General features: G+C 31.9%; 1 protein-coding gene across 4 annotated transcripts in view; it reads left to right on the forward strand.

Moving 5' to 3' along the window:
• The window catches only part of mv (lysosomal-trafficking regulator mauve), a 144,975-nt gene that overhangs the window by 37,687 nt on the left and 87,768 nt on the right, over positions 1 to 19,520 (forward strand). For all 4 annotated transcript variants that reach the window (XM_076462861.1, XM_076462862.1, XM_076462863.1 and 1 more), the window contains exons 9-15: positions 4,074 to 4,282; positions 6,571 to 6,637; positions 8,672 to 8,781; positions 9,404 to 9,842; positions 12,581 to 12,719; positions 18,099 to 18,234; positions 18,828 to 18,984. In XM_076462861.1, the coding sequence (XP_076318976.1) occupies positions 4,074 to 4,282; positions 6,571 to 6,637; positions 8,672 to 8,781; positions 9,404 to 9,842; positions 12,581 to 12,719; positions 18,099 to 18,234; positions 18,828 to 18,984 (1,257 nt within the window). The remainder of the gene's footprint in view (positions 1 to 4,073; positions 4,283 to 6,570; positions 6,638 to 8,671; positions 8,782 to 9,403; positions 9,843 to 12,580; positions 12,720 to 18,098; positions 18,235 to 18,827; positions 18,985 to 19,520) is intronic.

The following is a 19,520-nucleotide window of genomic DNA, read 5'->3' on the forward strand; positions in this document are numbered from 1 at the left end:
ATAGTGCAAACTGAGATCTTTCTAATGACTATATGAGGTCTGTTCAATAAATATGTGGACTGTTTGAATTGCGCGGCTCCAGTTGGTTCCAGGGAATCCGCTTGGTGTCGTTAGGTTTGCACAGATCAGCTGATTACGACGCAACTTCCCGATTGCAGATATCTTCATTTGTGTATTACCTACGCGGTTTTAAGTGAAGTGCGATTTTTTTCGTTTGGCGGATTTCAGAATGAATGACCTGAAGGAGCAACGACTTGCTGTGAAATTTTGTGTTAAACTTGGAAAATCTGCGACTGAAACTATGCTTAACACGGCTTACGGTGATGTTGCTATGAAGCGTACGGCATGTTTCAAGTGGCATGAACGTTTAAGGATGGTCGACAGTCCATTGAAGATGATGAGCGTCCTGGACGTCCTTCCACGTCAACTGATGACCCACACGTCAACAAAATCAACACCCTGGTGCGGGCAAATCGACATCTGACTGTCATGGAGCTTGCTGAAGAGTGTGGGATATCAGTTGGATCTTGTTATGAGATTTCAACCGAAAAATTGAAGATGCACCTTGTTGCTGCGAAATTCAGCCCTCAGAACTCGTGAGTTTTTGGCCAAACACTCGATCACTGTTCTTCCCCACCCACCCCCTACTCACCTGACCTTGTTCCTTGCGATTTTTTCTTGTTTTCCAAACTCAAAAGACCCTTGAAAGGAAGAAGATTTGAGACGATTCCCGAGATTAAGGCAAATGCGACGAAATAGCTGGAGGACATTACAAAAGAAGCATACCAGGACTGTTTCAACAAGTGGAAACACCATTGGGATAACTGTGTGCGTTGGGGAGGAGAGTACTTTGAAGGGGTCCCAGACCTGTAACTTCTAAATAAAGTACATTTTGTTTTATGACGTCAGTCTGCATATTTTTTGAACAGACCTCGTATACACTTGGGTCAGTTAATTACATCTACTCAAGGCAAACTACAGAAAATTTCATGGCAACTGTCAAGGATGAGAAGATTTGCATCTTATCAAGTTAATACAGTTTTAGGAATTTAGATCTCAAATGTCAGTTGCACACACACAGTTGCCATGTAGAAGAAGCTTGGTTTTATTGCTAGCTCATTCAGCTACTGATATTTAGATGTTTCCAAGTGTAGATCACATGATATGAGAGCTGTAGTTTTAAATATTTTTGGAAAGGTGTTCTTTGAAACAAAGTAACTAAACGCTTGATAAGATTTTGAATTATAGCATACCTTGTAATCTTACTTTCACTGAAATGTGTTTGTTGTGAAGTGGTGTCTTGAATGTATCGCTGTGTGTTTGTTGTAAAGTGGTGTCTTGAATGTATCGCTGTGTGTTTGTTGTAAAGTGGTGTCTTGAATGTATCGCTGTGTGTTTGTTGTAAAGTGGTGTCTTGAATGTATCGCTGTGTGTTTGTTTAAAGTGGTGTCTTGAATGTATCGCTGTGTGTTTGTTGTAAAGTGGTGTCTTGAATGTATCGCTGTGTGTTTGTTGTAAAGTGGTGTCTTGAATGTATCGCTGTGTGTTTATTGTAAAGTGGTGTCTTGAATGTATCGCTGTGTGTTTGTTGTAAAGTGGTGTCTTAACATATTGGTGATTATTATATTCTTTTTGATTTTCTCATGACTGGCATTAGTGATGTTGAGTTGAATTCTCTGAAACTGATGTAAATCTGATTAGTTGTTGGAGGTCTGAAGAAAATCAGATTGCAAATTATAAGACAAAAATTGTGTTATGAAATGTGAAATACTGTTGTCAAGCCTTAAATACAAATTGTAGAATGTAACACAGCACATTATTTCAAATACTGTTGTGAAGCCTTAAATACAAATTGTAGAATATAACATTATTTGTTTTGTAATCTTTCTTAGTGCATGACATTTATTAATGTACAAGTTTAGGTAGAAGATTATTAAAGAGGTTTGAAATGGTGTTTAAAGTAAAATTAAACATTTTACTCTGCAATATGCATTTCATCCACAAGTGTTATAAATTTTGTTTGAATTTCAAATTGCCCTTTGACACTGTCTTAGAATAATAGATAGGATTCTGAAAATCCAGTGCCAGGGAGATTAACATTTGCAGATCACAAGGAAATGGTGCAATGTGTTGGCTCTGTGATTCATTTGTTATGGGCTTGCACCAGAGAGAATGTGCAAGTTGCGTTGCAGTTCATCTGGTGCTGTTTGTCACATGGCTGTATTCTAACTTGCTAAGACTTTTGACTCACCTAACGTACGAGATGAAAATGTAGTTTGCAAATACTTTCATTTAATGAGTTTCAAACCTGTAAAATTTTTACATTTAAAAATATTTAATTTGTTCCCACACTCTAGTCTTCAAGCATCTTAATTCTGTACTAGTTTTATCCTTAAAATTACTACAGATGAACTTGGACATGATACTTATTCAAAAGTTGAACCCTCTATCAAAGAATCATGGTTTCAACTTTTGAATAAGTATCATGTCCAACTGTCAAGGATGAGAAGATTTGCATCTTATCAAGTTAATACAGTTGTAGGAATTTAGATCTCAAATGTCAGTTGCACACACACAGTTGCCATGTAGAAGAAGCTTGGTTTTATTGCTAGCTCATTCAGCTACTGATATTTAGATGTTTCCAAGTGCAGAGCACATGATATGAGAGCTGTAGTTTTAAATATTTTTGGAAAGGTGTTCTTTGAAACAAAGTAACTAAACGCTTGATAAGATTTTGAATTATAGCATACCTTGTAATCTTACTTTCACTGAAATATATTTATTGTAAATATATTTATTTTTCTCTCAAATATTGAAACAAGTGATAAATTTACATTTCAGTATGTGGTCTGATAATGAAAATGCAAGTTTTAATGAAGACTGTGTATCCATATAATGCATCCCAGTGTGAATGAGGGCTGATAGGAGTTTGTGTGTGGGTTCTATATAAAGTAATTTGTGAATTACAGTGTGAAGTTTATTATACAGATAGTCATGTTATATTTTTGGTTATTTCAGTATAAATGTAACATTGTAATTTAAACACTTAACGACCCGTGAAGTATTGTAAACTAGGGGATAAAATTCTTATTCAAATTACTGGTGGAAAACCATGGTAACAATGATTCTTACCACAAATACTAGACCTAATGGTTTATAACATATTAGTCTTTCTTGCAGATGAAACTGTTGGTATAGTTCCACCAAACATTACAATGTATTTTTGACATCAGAATGTCGGGTTGTTCTTGTCATCCATCCAATGGACACAAACATACCGTGTCAGTATGTTCTTGTGTTCTGTCCAGTGGATGTTTTACTGTTCAGAAATATTTTCCTCATTCTTTCTCATCTTAGGAAGGAGGATAAATAATGCAATTTTAATTTAATTGTAGTGAATATGACATTTGGCTTGGATTATATTTCTTTACATATATATTAAATTTAATGTAACTTGTTTTAGATGTATTTTTTTAATATACAAGGGATCCTAGTTCTGACTTGGCATTGCAGTGAAACTTGTATTATTTATTTGAATAAAAAATATTCTTCTATTGCAAAATCAATGGTGTTAGGTGCCCAAACTGTTTTTTCTATGGGGAATGGGTAGTAACACTGAGTTACAGCAAATTATGTAATTTTATTTTACGATGCATCAGTCAGTATGGAAAGGTAATATTAGCAGTAACAAGAGTCAATATTGATGGTATTGGTTCTTCCTAATTCTAGATATATTTTCTGTAATTGACTATGTATTTTCTAATTACAATATTTTTAAATTCAGTTGTGCCTTTTAAAAAGAAAAATTCAAAATTGAGTATTGAAAAATACTGTTAGAGAATATTTGGAATAGTCCTAAAGTGTTTTTTTTCTCCTTAAACAAAAATTTTGATGCAAAAGAATCTATCATAATTTTTGAGTGATCATGAAACTGACATTGTGATTTGTATTGTATATTAGAGGGAAGATTGTTATAACTAGCAGATTAGTGTATTGCTAATCTAGGCTTGGTTTAATCAGGATAAAATTTTGGAGTGTCTGAAAAGGAATTAGTGAGAATAATTATCTTTCAGTGAGAAAATCAGCAACTATAAGCAAGAAACTGGATACCGGTTGCAACAGTTTAGTAATGAGGGTTATTTTAGACATGTTACTCTACTATCATAATAACCCAGGTAAAATGTACAGTTCAGACTATGTTGAGGTTGCAGCCTATGTCATTCAGAGACTTACCACCATGTGTCAAACCCAGAGTGGGACCTGTTCAGTCCTGTATAAACAGGTATGATACTTTGCTAATAATTGGAAATGTTGTGAATGTTCTTTCATTTTGTATATTTCTTGCATCTTAATATTGAATACAAGCTAAAATACCTGTTTAATTGATGGAGATTGTATAAACAAAGATAAAATAATGCAAGTTGAACAGCAATAGAGTATTTTTAAAGTCCTAACTGAAACATAAACTTTAAGTTTAAAAATTCTAACAAAGCTTCTTTAAACATTTTCAGTTTTTTTTCTGTTTGCCAAGAGATAATGATTTTGTAGTGATCTTTCTCTTGGATATCCAACATTTCACTGTCCATTACTTCACTGAGAATTATAGTTGTTTGAGAAATGGTTTCATGCTTTAGAAAATATTGAATATTTTAAATAGTTGAGGTTAAAGTTGTCAACCTACTAAGATTGTTTAAGATTAACTTGAGATTAATTAACCAACAGGCTTTACAAAAAACGGTTAAGTTCAATATTGACCCTATTAGGACCTTACCCATAACTCAGTGTTTACATAACTTTTGAGATTGGCTCAAGTAGGCTCGGAGCAATTATTGTGCGAACAAACATGCGTTTTGTTTTCTCTTTTTCTCATATATTAAGAAACCATATATTAATATAACAATAGGTAGACAAACAATGATTTATAAGCATAAGAGAAGTTTAGTTGAATATGGAATGTATATTTCAGGGAACATTGGTCTGTTGGATCAGCACTAATTAATACAAGATTTATGTTGCAGTACAAAGATGATGTATTTTAAAGACAGCTGATGTGGGTATTAATAAAGTACAGAACAACATTTGACCTTCTTAGGGTCATCCTCAGGTTAACAGAGAGCTTGAAACTGTCATTTCTGGGCACATCTTAGGGATAAGAGTGTAAACAGCTACAGGTTTGTAATATCTTACTGCAAAGCCCTGTACAGTCTTGTAGTTTATTCACACATTTGTCCCTGTTTGTGATATCTTGCTACAAAGCCCTGTACAGTCTTGTAGTCATTCACACACTTGTCCCTAAGACACGTGCCCAGTAATAGTCACTTGCAAATTTTGTTGACCTGAAGATGACTTAAGAAGGTTAAAATGTCATTCTGTATTTTATTTTAAAGTTTTAATACCTATACTAGCCATTTTTAAAATACATTTACTTCAACTAGGTTTCTCATGATCATGAAAGACAGTGATTAAATGTGACAAAAATGGTATCAGCAGGTTGCACATTATAGATAGGTCAAGTCTGGTTGAGTGCATGAGTGGTGAATGGTTGAGTATTGCTGCAGCTATTGTCATGGTTTAATGAGATTATTTGCTTTGAATTCTGTAGTTTCTAAACATTCTTGTTTAGTTTTGAGTTGGTGTAGAAGAATTTCATCCTAAAGTTGTGACCTGTTTCATGATGTTGATATATTTAGGTAGATAACTGGAATTCACTTATGTATGTCATCTTGGTGTTTTTTTTACATCTTATTTCTAAGGAACATGACATTTTTCCTGTGTCTCTTTCCACATACACACTGGGATACTGTATATGCCCTGGTTTTTTTGCTTTTTAAATTTTATTTTAATTATAAATCTTTCACACTACATAGAAATATGTTAATTTTGTGTGAAGGTGTGAATACAGTTGTTACATCAACGCCTAAGTTGTTTAAAAAAAACTAGTAATTTCTCTAGCAGTATTTGTCACAAAAGGGGAACAAAACAATTTATTAATATTATTGTTGGTTGGCCAACAGTTAGAGTTAATATAGCAAATGTAAGTAGATGGAGTGTCATAAGAATGTAAAATAACCACTAGTATGTTTCGTAGTAAACAGGATACAAAGGGCTCTTGTAGGTAAAATACATTTAAAGAGATATACTGAGTACGATAGATTGACTTGACGGTAGGATTAAATGAACCCAACGTGATATGCTGGAAAGTTAAGTGGTGTGAAGTGAGATGTGATGGACAGGTTCAATTGATATTTGTAGTGTACCAGTAAAAGAACACAACAGTTTGCTAACAGTGTTGGCATTATCAATCATGTTCCAAGATTTGTACTTACTGGAATAAAATTGTTGGATTGTAAGGAGGAATGCATTGAAATATTATACAGACTGAGATATCTCTTCTGGAACATGACAGGATAAAGTAGTATTAGTAGAAGTGTATACAATAAGGGAACTTAATTGTGAAAGGAAGATTTTCTGTTTAGAATGTAAAGTGTGTTTGTTTTGTAAATAAAAGCAAATGTGTGAAATCAATGAAAATTATTTATATTGTAACTTCACAGTTTATTTATATTTTAGGGTATCATTTCTGTCATCTGTGAAGGATTTAAAGATGTGTTGACTTCTTCAAGTTCAGTGTTGAAAGGTAATTCTGGAAACTATTCATTTATAGTTGTATGTTGAGATGTATCACATGTTAGCGATAACATTGTGTGCTGAACAGGTTTACATTACCAAAATACAATTGTTTAATTACTATAATGTAACAGTGAAGTGAGAGTAATTTGCAGAAGTGGGTATTTCAGAACATTTTGGTGAAAGTTATTATATAAACATTAATATAGCAGCTGTGACACCTTCCATACTAAAGTTTTGAAAAATTAGGATTATTAAAAAATATTGCATTGTTTAACCACTTTCTAAAAATGTATAATGAACATGGTAAACTTGTGTTATGGTGAACATGACAGATTGAATAACATTGACAGCCATTAAATAGTTTTGATGGAATTGTTTAACCTAACATTTGAAGGAAAGTAACATATAGTTCTCAGTAGTACTACATTGAAGGAGTGCTTATTCAAACATTTGTCTACTCTTCTTTCCATCTGAAATTACCTTTTCCATATACATAATTTGAAAAGAAACTAAAACTTCAGCAAATTTATGTTGTGAGAAACAAACTTTTGCTTTGTTTCTCCAGAGGTTTCATCATGTAGTGGAGAATTGTAATTGGATGCTAGGTATGCATGTACAGTATTTATTTAGAAGGTGTTATACAGAAAAGGTTCTGTCCAGATTTGATGTAATACTACAGAATATTTTTTGGGAAAAAATAATTCGCTAAGGTATGTGTGCTATTCTAGGATTGTTTACATCAGATTATAAACATCATTAATGTGAAGGTGCTGCCATGCTAGGATGAAGGTGTTGCCATGCTAGGATCACTTGCTGAAAGTTAATGTCAGTATTGATCTGCATGTCCACAAAATGTCGAAAGTACATTGGAAGTTTAAGTAGTAGAATAGAAGACCTTGTATGGTACTTCCACATTTATTAAATAGGAAATGTTGGAGGTGAAAATGGCAACAAAAATTCAATAAGCCTTATTTATTGGGCCTCAATATTCAGCTTTTCAGGCAGCTCTCTAGTTTAAGAAATACTATTGGTTAATTTGCTGCACAAGGATCTTTCTTGAACTACGAAGATGGTGCTGGACTGCTCTGTATTTTAAGGAGTGCTGATTTCAACACCATCCACAAACTGACCCCATGAAATAGTGCAGCTTGCTCTTTTGCACAAACTGCTTATCTTAATTTTTAGTATAATTGTTTTGGAGATTGTATAAGTAGCAAGTAATCCATTAAAAACATTTTTATCCAAGAAACTTCTGGGTGAAAGGCTAAATTTTAGTGGAGATGTTTAAAAATATTTTTTGTACAGTTTGGTATTTCCTACTTTACAGAGTTGAATGTGGGTCCTGTTGGAGCCACATTTATATGAAAGAAGCATATTTAACAGTATGTCCAACAATTTCAGCATACAACTAGCTTGACCTTGCAGTACCACATAATGTAGAACTGACACAGACTGAAGTGCCTTGGTTTATGTAGTTGCTACTGCAGCATTGGAGAATATACAGAGCTTAGTTCATTCTCTTGCCAAGAAATCCTCATGAGGATCATCTCTTGTTGAACAAATTTAAAGTTCATTAGGCAAGATGGTTTACTACATTACCATCACCAGCTTCTCTTGTATAGTATAAAGTTCCACCAGAAAATAGTAATTGTGTTGGGGTACTGTGGAATATGTTTATTAAGAAGGAAATGAAAGTAAACCAGGATGTTTCAGGGTAAAAGTAAACACATGATATTGTAGGCAGATTTGTGTAAGACAGTAGCACTAACATGCAGAGTTTTGGTGTTTTATAGGTTAACACAACTTATAAAGGTGGGTTAGACTACTTGTACAGCATCAGCAAAAAGCAGATGTGAGAGTATTGTTAGTACTAGTATAGGCTTACTTGAATTTAACATTTCTGTATCTTCCATACATACATGTATACCCATGTCTCTCTTGAAAACAGTTTCTTTTTCCTAAAGTTTTATGTCTCTACAAGTGACTGTAAATGAATAATTGTGAACATGTTTCAGTGATATTGTGCTGTTCTTGGTTGCAGATTTTCAGAGTGCTCTAGTTGATCTGTTGGCTTTTGTAGGACAGTATTGGCTATCTGCAGATGAACTCCAGAAGCTGATTGACCTTTTTAAAATGGAGACTGCTCCTGTGGTATTTGACTTTTGTAATTATGAAATAAAGATCTATTTTTCTAAAATTATACAAGTTGCTTTGTAAAGCATTAAGTTCACTGAGTTGAAGTGTGTATAATCATAGTTTTTGAATGGATTTACCTTGTAAAAGGCACCATGTGAATACACATTTGGTGCACTAATTGTTGAAATGTTTGAAATCTATGATGAGGGATTATTACAATCGGTGCAATGTGGTTTCTTTATGCTTGCTTTTAAAACACTTGAGAATTAATTATTAACAATATTAACTCAGTAATACCAAATTATTTAACAGTGCTTTTGTTGTTATATCATACTTTAAAAAGAAGTTTGTAGTATGTCTCTCTCTCTCTCTCTTTGTGTCATAGAATGTCTATACGTGTCACTGGAGGACTTTCATCACAAGTAATGATTTTTCTATAATTATTGAATTTGGAAGCTACATAAAGCTTTGTAGCAGCCACAGTTCTCAACATAAACTTTGCAGATTTAGTTACAATTTTTTGTGCAGTTTTATAATTTTATAAATATTTTAAACTTTTTATTTTATTATTTTAGCAAGAACTTACAAAAGCGTTTTGAAAAAATTCCATTTTTGTATTTTCCTTTTTTTTTTTCAGAGTGTTATCTTAAAGGGCTTAAAGAAATTATTTGAAAACCTTCCAATTCAGCCATCATATTTCTTGAGCTTCCCAAACCCCATCTTTATACCAGCCTTGGAATGTGCTAACAACAGTACCAATGGTAATGAATCGTATTTCATCAACACAGCATACCCAGAATCGAGCCACACTTCAGATCTGTCTGTTGACTTGCCTCGATTAATGCATGCCCAGTTCATGAATCTCCAAAATCAAGGTGATCAATGCAAAACAATGTCAGCATGGTCTGTGGCTGGAGCAGTTCTTCCTTTGTCCCAAGAAAATATTTGGTCTCCACGTACTAAAGGATTTTCTTTTGTGACTTGGCTTGCTGTTTCACCAATGGGTGGTGTAAGAAACAAACGTAATGAAGGTCACAGTATAGGCAATAACCCTGGCCATGTGGCTTTAAGGACAGGTATTTATTAATTCAAACATTATAGAAAGTAATAAATTTTGAAGTTTGTAGAGTAGACTAGACCAAGAATTAAAAAGAAGCCAATTTTGTGTACTTTACATTTTTTATCCAGTTTTTGGGGATTTAACTCTTTCCCCACAAGTCCATTACAGGTTTTATTCTATAACTTTTAACCCTTTTGCAATAGGTCAAAGTCAAATGAGATGACATTGCCTTTAATTCCATATTTTATTGAATTACTCTTTTATTAATATATATCAATTTTGGAATGAAGTTGTAGATAATTCAAACTTTAATATTATTCATGAGTTAATTTCTTAATTTAAAAGTAAATATTAAAAGAATGTATCTAAATATAAATTTTAGCAAGTTGTATGGTATGTTAATGCAGTACTGTTTAAAATTAGATGTTTGATTTCAAAATACTGAGTATGTAGTTTTGTTCACATTAGGAACTCAAATTACTAATATTAACAAGCTAGGATATAAAATAACCTTGTATTTCTATTTTGCTGAGATATGGTTTATGTACTGGATTGAACACAGTAGCCCCATTCATCTCTTTCCATTTTTTTAAATGGTTCTTTGTATACACTTACTTTGTGTATGAATAACCAATTAAAAGCTTGCAATACCCCCTAGTGGTTTTCTCAACCATTTTAATCTGTGAAAAAGCTACCACATTCTTTCAAACCAAGAATTCAAGAAGGTAGGTTGTGTTTTTAGTCTAGAAGTTTCACGTTTCTTAAAATCTAAATACATCTTGGTTACTAAGCTTAATGTATTATAGTGGAATTCTATGGTGTCAGTGTAATTATTTTGGTTATTTAACTAATATGTGAAGGCATGTATGTATATAAACCTAAAAAAACAAGTTTGACATACTCCATGTACAAAATTTTAGAAGGTTTAGCAACTTGTGTCCAGCAGCAACTGAATTTAAAGGCCATAGCTAGAAAAGATAGCTGTTTACATTATTTATTGTTCTATATTTCAAGAAATACAAGTTTAACCTATAACTGTGTAATGTATAATAATTGAAATGTGTATTACTAAATACCTGCCCCCTGCTAGTACAGCAGTATGTCTTTGGATTCACAACTCTAAAATCAGGGGTTTGATTTCCCTTGGTGGGCTCAGCAGATAGCCTGATGTGGCTTTGTTATAAGAAAACACACACATACTAAATACCAGTAGACCAAAATGCAGCTAAGTTAGGGAAGATTAAATGTCAGTTTTATATTATAGGATATGTAACATGCGTGCATGTGCACTGTCAGTGCAAGTTATGTAATGTTAGCTAGGCATGACTGGAAGATCAATAAATGTATATTGCGAGATTTAAGCTACTTCGACTAAACATTTGTATTTTCATGTTATACTATGTGGTCTTTCTAGCACAAAACAAACATAATTTATATTCACTTAATTTTTGTCATGATAATTAAGAGGTTGGTTAACTAACAGACCACACACAGTATAGAAAATAAAATAGTCTTACTGAAAACAAACATTTGAAATGTAATTAGGAGGTTTTAGAGATTATGCAAATAATGTTTATCATTAAACAAACTATTGTCCCAAAAATTTCAATATTAAATCACTTTGAACTGAGGCTAGTAATAACACTATTTTCATGAACAAATCTTTAAACAAAACATTCATCCACCCGAAGTGAAAGTCTCAGATTCAATTATATAAAACCTCATCCATGCATCATTCTAGCAACTTGAGCTACTGTATTAACCCCGTGACAAACTCTTTTAAATTCTAGATTTTAGTAATTATTACACTGACATATTTTTAACTTCATTAAGAAAAGATAACTAACAGCCACTAGAGAACATTCGATTTGACTTTAGTAATAGTAGTAGATATGATTAAGATGCATTAAATTTTCTTGCACATTTTCTCTAAAAGAAAGATACTGTATTTCTAAGGTGCATTCCGTATGTTCACCTTGTAACTTATTTATTACTTTTTCCTTGAATTTTATATTGCACGTTTTGCAAATTCAAAGCAAGTAAATTAATTTTTCTTTGGAACTGTTGTGTACCATATCTGTTGCAACCAGGAATTTATTGGGGTGATCAAGATATTAGAACTTCTATATTAATTTTATATTCAATATTTCATATTTTTTTTAATGTAACTTGTAAAATATGCCCTTCACCATTGTTAATAGTTTGAAGTTAAGTGTTCAATAAATTATTTCAGTATTGTGTTAATGAACAGTCACCATTTCATCAGAAGGAAAGTAATTTTACATTAGATATCTTGAGTTTTTGGCCTGTAGGCAACAGATAATTAATTGTACTTTAATTTTCAATTAATATCAGATTTTTAATTATGAACTATTTTTATTTTGTAGATCAAACTAAAACAAACTTAACTGTTTTGTTTCTTACAATCCAATTTATGAGATTTATAAGCTTGAAAGTCAGTTTGATTTATTAAAGAACAACTTTCTAATGTTTCTTTTCTCTCAGACGTTTTGTAAATAATGGTTTTGAATGTTTTATATTAAAATGGCATACAATAGCTTTGTTGCAGTTAATAAAATAATTATGGATTTAGTTTCTTTTCACAGATTAAATTAGAATTTTGTAGCACATCCATTCCACAGTACTTGAGGATTAGATGTATGTTTTTAGTAGTATAAAAATGCTTGGATGAGAACAAATGTTTAGAATTGTCCAGACTTAAATTTTAGCTTAAACCTTCATTTGTTCTTGTAGAAAATTTTTCAGACACTGACAGTGTAGAGGTAAAGTGGGAACCAACAGAAGACAAGGTGTTGCATGTCCTTTCTGTGTCATCAGATTTGCTGCTGTTCGAGATGTGGGTGACTCCAGAACGAGGAGATTTAATTTTCAGGTGTTCTAACATGTATTTTTCTGACACATAAAACTAAGCTGAGCAAAATTATTATTTTCTGAACTTTATTTTGTTGTGTATGTAGTTTGTCTTATGGTTAACAATAGCCTAGTATGTTTTGAAACATCACAAACGACAAACAAGATTCAATTTTGAATAAGTGTAGATAGGTTAGTTAATCTTGTAGAGTAAACACAAGTACAATTAGGCTTAACACTGGAAACTTTGGGTAATAAAAATATAACAACTAAAAGTTCAAGGTTAGCCTTCTTCCTGCTATGAAGTTCCTTTAACTTTGGGTGGAAAACTAACATAAAGTTTTGCTTCTCAGGGAAATATTAAAGGCTTTGAGTTAGTTAATCATGTGGCTAAACTGAGTTTGCCTATATATAATATAATGGTAAAAATGTGTGAAAATAACTGGTTACTCAAAGGGAGCTTTGAGTGGTTGGAGTATGTTAATGATATATCTTAATTCTATGTATAAGGACTTAATCATTTTGACCACCCCTGTAACTATGAAACAAGACTTACTATAACTGGATGTATTAAGTGTATCTTCTGGAGATTTGGTAAATTTTTACATATACAATTGAATTCTAGTGTTTACTACAAATACATTTTTAATAAAGTTTTCTTACTAGAGATTTGTTTATGAACTTAAATCTTTTATTGAAACAGTTATTGTGAAAGATTATTCATTTTTAAAATAAAAACATTTATATTTTAGTTTCTGATTTCATTTGCATAACGTGTAGAACCTCGTAAATTAAGTTTCTGTATGGAAAATGCTATATTTTGTCTGTTGTTAAAGTTGAAAAATATGAAATAAAAGGGCCATAGATTTTATCAGACAATTACAATTATTTATTCAACATTTCTGCAGTAGCTTTCTTCTTGAGTGCAGGAAATTTTGAACAAAGCAATATTCCAGGTTATGTCACGTTGATAGTTAATTACATGTAATCTTCATGCTTATCTTAGCCCTAGGCTGTTTTGTACTTGAGTGCCTGCTTTTATAAGCCTTGTCTCTGTAACTGTTTGTAGTCCAAAATTTAACTTGTTTGGTTTTCATATATTGGACACTAAAATACCTCAAAACCACTAATGTATCTGGTTTTCTAACTAAGCTAATTAAAAAAAACAAGAACAAAAGAACAAACTTTAGAAGACTGACTTCAGTCTGCATGCCTCAAGATCTTTTAAAAGCATGTGGAGTTGGAGTTTCTGTGATAAGTAAAACTTACTAATAATTTAAAATGGTTAGTATCCTGTCTGTTAGTATCCATAACTGGTGTAACTAATTAGGGGACACCCTAAAACCCATGTTGGGAGGGGGGATCTTGCAGAAGAGTGTAGTCCCTGTAAATAGGGAAGTAGAGAATTCGGGTTTGTTAAAGTATTTCATACAGGAGTTAATAAAATTAAAACTTAGTTTGCATAAAATTCTGAATAGTAAAGAACATGTCAATGCCAAATTTATTAAAGTGTACTCCAAATAATGTAATTCAACTTTTGAATAACTGTAGAAAAAAGTTATGCACACTTTGACCCCAAACCCCACCTATATATCTAGTATTAATCTCCTACTAACTATTGAATATACTGTAGGAGAAATAAAATGGTAAATGAAATTTATTATTATTATGGAGTCTAAGCAATGTACCAAGTTTTTACAGTTGAATGCTTCCTTGACACGTGTAATGTCTGTGTAAGATTATCATGATAATTGACTTGTTACAGGCTGCTAATTGTTTAACTTTACCATTACATAATTGTTGATCTTTGGACCTTTCCAGCACTGGATGGCAGTAATAAAAGTTTCTGTGATTCTATTTATTGACAATTGTACATAAACAATACTCTTCTGTAACTATAGGTTTTATAATTCCAAATGAAAATTCAACTAATGTGGTTAAACCCTTTCATGTTGGGTAGGTCAAAGTACACATCTAAACCTTTTACAGGCTTGCATTCAGATTTTGATTAAACTACTTCAGTTTAATGCCAAGGCTATTCATATACATTAATAATGTGGCCATTAAATGTAAGTTTTAAGTTCTTAATTTCCTATGGAAAAATAAATAAACAATCCATTACATAACAATTTTGACATTTGGTCTTTAGGTTTTCCATCTTTTCTAGTTTAATTACTACCCCTCTCTAAGTATAAAATTAATACAAGTTACTTGTTATAATAGTTTTCATAGCCTTCAATCTTATTTGGTTACATAAACTAGACAATCTTGTTATTCTTATCTGTAATGTCCTCTTACATGAATTGTCACTAGTTCTCATTTGGCTGCATAAACTAGAAAATCTTGTTATTCCTATCTGTCATGTCCTCTTACATGAATTGTCACTAGTTCTCATTTGGCTACATAAACTAGAAAATCTTGTTATTCCTATCTGTCATGTCCTCTTACATGAATCGTCACTAGTTTTCATTTGGCTGCATAAACTAGAAAATCTTGTTATTCCTATCTGTCATGTCCTCTTACATGAATCGTCACTAGTTCTCATTTGGCTGCATAAAATAGAAAATCTTGTTATTCCTATCTGTCATGTCCTCTTACATGAATCGTCACTAGTTCTCATTTGGTTACATAAACTAGAAAATCTTGTTATTCCTATCTGTCATGTCCTCTTACATGAATCGTCACTAGTTCTCATTTGGTTACATAAACTAGAAAATCTTGTTATTCCTATCTGTCATGTCCTCTTACATGAATCGTCACTAGTTCTCATTTGGTTACATAAACTAGAAAATCTTGTTATTCCTATCTGTCATGTCCTCTTACATGAATCGTCACTAGTTCTCATTTGGTTACATAAACTAGAAAATCTTGTTATTCCTATCTGTCATGTCCTCTTACATGAATCGTCACTAGTTCTCATTTGGTTACATAAACTAGAAAATCTTGTTATTCCTATCTGTCATGTCCTCTTACATGAATCGTCACTAGTTCTCATTTGGTTACATAAACTAGAAAATCTTGTTATTCCTATCTGTCATGTCCTCTTACATGAATCGTCACTAGTTCTCATTTGGTTACATAAACTAGAAAATCTTGTTATTCCTATCTGTCATGTCCTCTTACATGAATCGTCACTAGTTCTCATTTGGTTACATAAACTAGAAAATCTTGTTATTCCTATCTGTCATGTCCTCTTACATGAATCGTCACTAGTTCTCATTTGGTTACATAAACTAGAAAATCTTGTTATTCCTATCTGTCATGTCCTCTTACATGAATCGTCACTAGTTCTCATTTGGTTACATAAACTAGAAAATCTTGTTATTCCTATCTGTCATGTCCTCTTACATGAATCGTCACTAGTTCTCATTTGGTTACATAAACTAGAAAATCTTGTTATTCCTATCTGTCATGTCCTCTTACATGAATCGTCACTAGTTCTCATTTGGTTACATAAACTAGAAAATCTTGTTATTCCTATCTGTCATGTCCTCTTACATGAATCGTCACTAGTTCTCATTTGGTTACATAAACTAGAAAATCTTGTTATTCCTATCTGTCATGTCCTCTTACATGAATCGTCACTAGTTCTCATTTGGTTACATAAACTAGAAAATCTTGTTATTCCTATCTGTCATGTCCTCTTACATGAATCGTCACTAGTTCTCATTTGGCTACATAAACTAGAAAATCTTGTTATTCCTATCTGTCATGTCCTCTTACATGAATCGTCACTAGTTCTCATTTGGCTACATAAACTAGAAAATCTTGTTATTCCTATCTGTCATGTCCTCTTACATGAATCGTCACTAGTTCACATTTGGTTACATAAACTAGAAAATCTTGTTATTCCTATCTGTCATGTCCTCTTACATGAATCGTCACTAGTTCACATTTGGTTACATAAACTAGAAAATCTTGTTATTCCTATCTGTCATGTCCTCTTACATGAATTCACTAGTTCACATTTGGTTACATAAACTAGAAAATCTTGTTATTCCTATCTGTCATGTCCTCTTACATGAATCGTCACTAGTTCACATTTGGTTACATAAACTAGAAAATCTTGTTATTCCTATCTGTCATGTCCTCTTACATGAATCGTCACTAGTTCACATTTGGTTACATAAACTAGAAAATCTTGTTATTCCTCTATCATTTATAATCAGTCAAAAGCCAAAGTTTTGGTCTGTCAAATGATGTACAGAAAATTATCTGCTTTATTTGAAGTTCATGCTGTAATACCCACCAGAAATGCATAAAGGACATAAGCTGTCTTTTTTTAATAGCTCTTATTTCATAATTAGAAAGCAAAAAAATGTGGTGCCTGAAACACATTGTTTATTGTTCTTTGGTGCATTAATTAACTAAATTTATTGTGATAATAATACCATTAATATATTAAAAGAAAAAAATTAGGGTGAAATTGTGACAGTCAACAACAAAAAAAAAAACTGATTTTTATTCTGTATTTATTGTTATAAAAGTAACTAAAACACAATTAGAAACTTGTCAGGCTAGGTTAAGCAAGATAAATTCAAGGTACGTTTGTGAAAAGCTTGTAACATAAACATTTATCTCGCATTTATCTAGAGTGATTTTTAACTTGTATGGTTGGCTTATTAATTAGAAATAGTTCAAAAGGCAATAAAACAAATGTAAGTATAAATATAGATGTATACTCTTACAATCTTTTAGTTATTTTAGGGTAAACAATTGTTGTTTTCTGTTGCAATTTCCAGTCTTTCCAGAGGGAAAGAGAGGGTTAATTAAAATTTTCTTTCCTGGCAGTTACAAGGTCAATCAAACTGACTGACCCTGTATAAAGGTATGGTATGAAAAGTAACATAACTTAAGTTTTTCTGACATAAAATATTTAGAATGTCTTGGGATTACACTAATGAAATTTGAAAGTTTTCAGGTGAAAGGCATTTCTTTATTCTTAACATGAAAATCGCTTTTTGTTAGAGTAAGTGAACACTCTCACACCATTCAATTATGGACAGTTTTTTAATAAAAATATTTAATTAAAAATTATTTTTTGTCTATTGAAAGCTTGCCAGATTTATTGGAGATACATTAAGAATTTCCTGTTGCAGTTATACGATGTGGCTTCAAGTTCAGATAAAATACACGTGTGTTGTAATTGGGTTAAGGAACTTTAATTTTTTAATAAATTATAAAACAAATGCAGTAACTTAATTCTTTGCAAGTATAACCTAACCCACAAGGTTTCTCTGAATGATCTCGTTAAACAATATGCTGTGAATAATTTTCTGTGAAGAGTTGTTTTCTATCATTTGTTAAAAATATTTAGTTTTGTATCTCAAACTATAAATTTTCCAAGTTTCCACATGGATGCTGAATGTGATGTGACTTCACAAGTTCTTTATTTAAACAGAATCACAAATGCTACAAGTCAGAGTTACTTGTGTTTGGCTGAGGGTACTTGTAGACGTCTCCTAAAACCTGAAAGATGGCATTGTGTTGGAGTAAATTGTAAAGAAACAAGTGTTCGAAAGACTTCAAATGTTGTAGTAAGTAATTTGGTGTTTCGTGTTTTAATCATGAACATCAGTGTACCAAAGAGGATTTATTGCACTTTGGAGAGTATTTCTCTAGGGAACGATTAAACTGGCGAGTGTTTCTCTTGGAATGTTTGAAACCTAACCAGTTAAGAATAATACTGCTGTTGGAATTCATTCTGTAAAAGAGACCATTTATGATTGGAGAATTTTTGAGGAATGGCTTTTTTCTTATGTTTTGAGTTTTGATTTTTTTATCAATGTCTCTTGCCAAAAGTTTTTAATTTTCTTATCTTTAGATCTAATGATATTTCACCATAAAAATAGCTGACTTGTTTTGGATTCAAGTTCTTATTAACATGAAATCACATATTTTTTTAATCCTGTGAATAATAGTCAAATCTAATGTTTTATTGTAAAAGGTTTAATGATGTGTGATTCAGTTTGTTGATCAGCTTGGTTTTGTAGTGTTCAGTGGTATGTGTTTCCAGGTTTCATTTATTATGTATGAATCTCTTAATATCTTTAAATTTTAATTTGTTTTTATCTAGCTAGAATTTTTTCTATTTAGAATGTGCATTTTATTAAAACACTGATTTCTCTAGATCTCTATATTTGTTGATGGATATCAAGAGAAAAACTTGTCGCTGAATTTCAAAAATCCAGGGAATAAAAAAAACCAAACTTCATGTATTCTCTTGGGACATTCAGTAGAGGTCACTGACAGGATCCTGGGACTTGGTACACTCATGCTATTTAAAGGTATCTACTACCTTGTGGTAAACACCCAGTGAGTGTTTGTCTTGCTTCTTAAAAATGTTTGATTTACTAATTTTTGTGTTTTTATTTTATTGATGGTAAATTTTCTGAGGATGTTTAAACCTCAAACTTTCTTTGGAACCACCGACCTCTTCTTCTTCTTTTGTGTCAGTATTTTTAATTCATTACATTTAAAGACTTTAGATGGTTTTTTGGTATTTCTTTCCCAATACTGGCTTCCTTACTTTTATCACAGGACTGCAATTTCTCATATATTTCAGCACATTGACTAATTTTGGCTTGTCAAACACTATTGATTGTGTAAATATTTTTGTTTGTAAAGAATAAAAGCTGAAATTTTAAATCTGCTTAGAAAACAGATAAATAATTGATAAATAACGTGATGAGAATTTTAAAAATTAAGTGTTTAAACTATTAGCTACTAGAGGGCACTAGGCACAACATTTGCACAGCTATAACAAATGTTCAAAGTGACTCCCATTCAGGTGCAGCATTGCTTTTATGTATAACAGAATGTG

The sequence above is a fragment of the Tachypleus tridentatus genome, chromosome 10, assembly GCF_004210375.1.
Source record: "Tachypleus tridentatus isolate NWPU-2018 chromosome 10, ASM421037v1, whole genome shotgun sequence".
Taxonomy (NCBI): domain Eukaryota; kingdom Metazoa; phylum Arthropoda; class Merostomata; order Xiphosura; family Limulidae; genus Tachypleus; species Tachypleus tridentatus.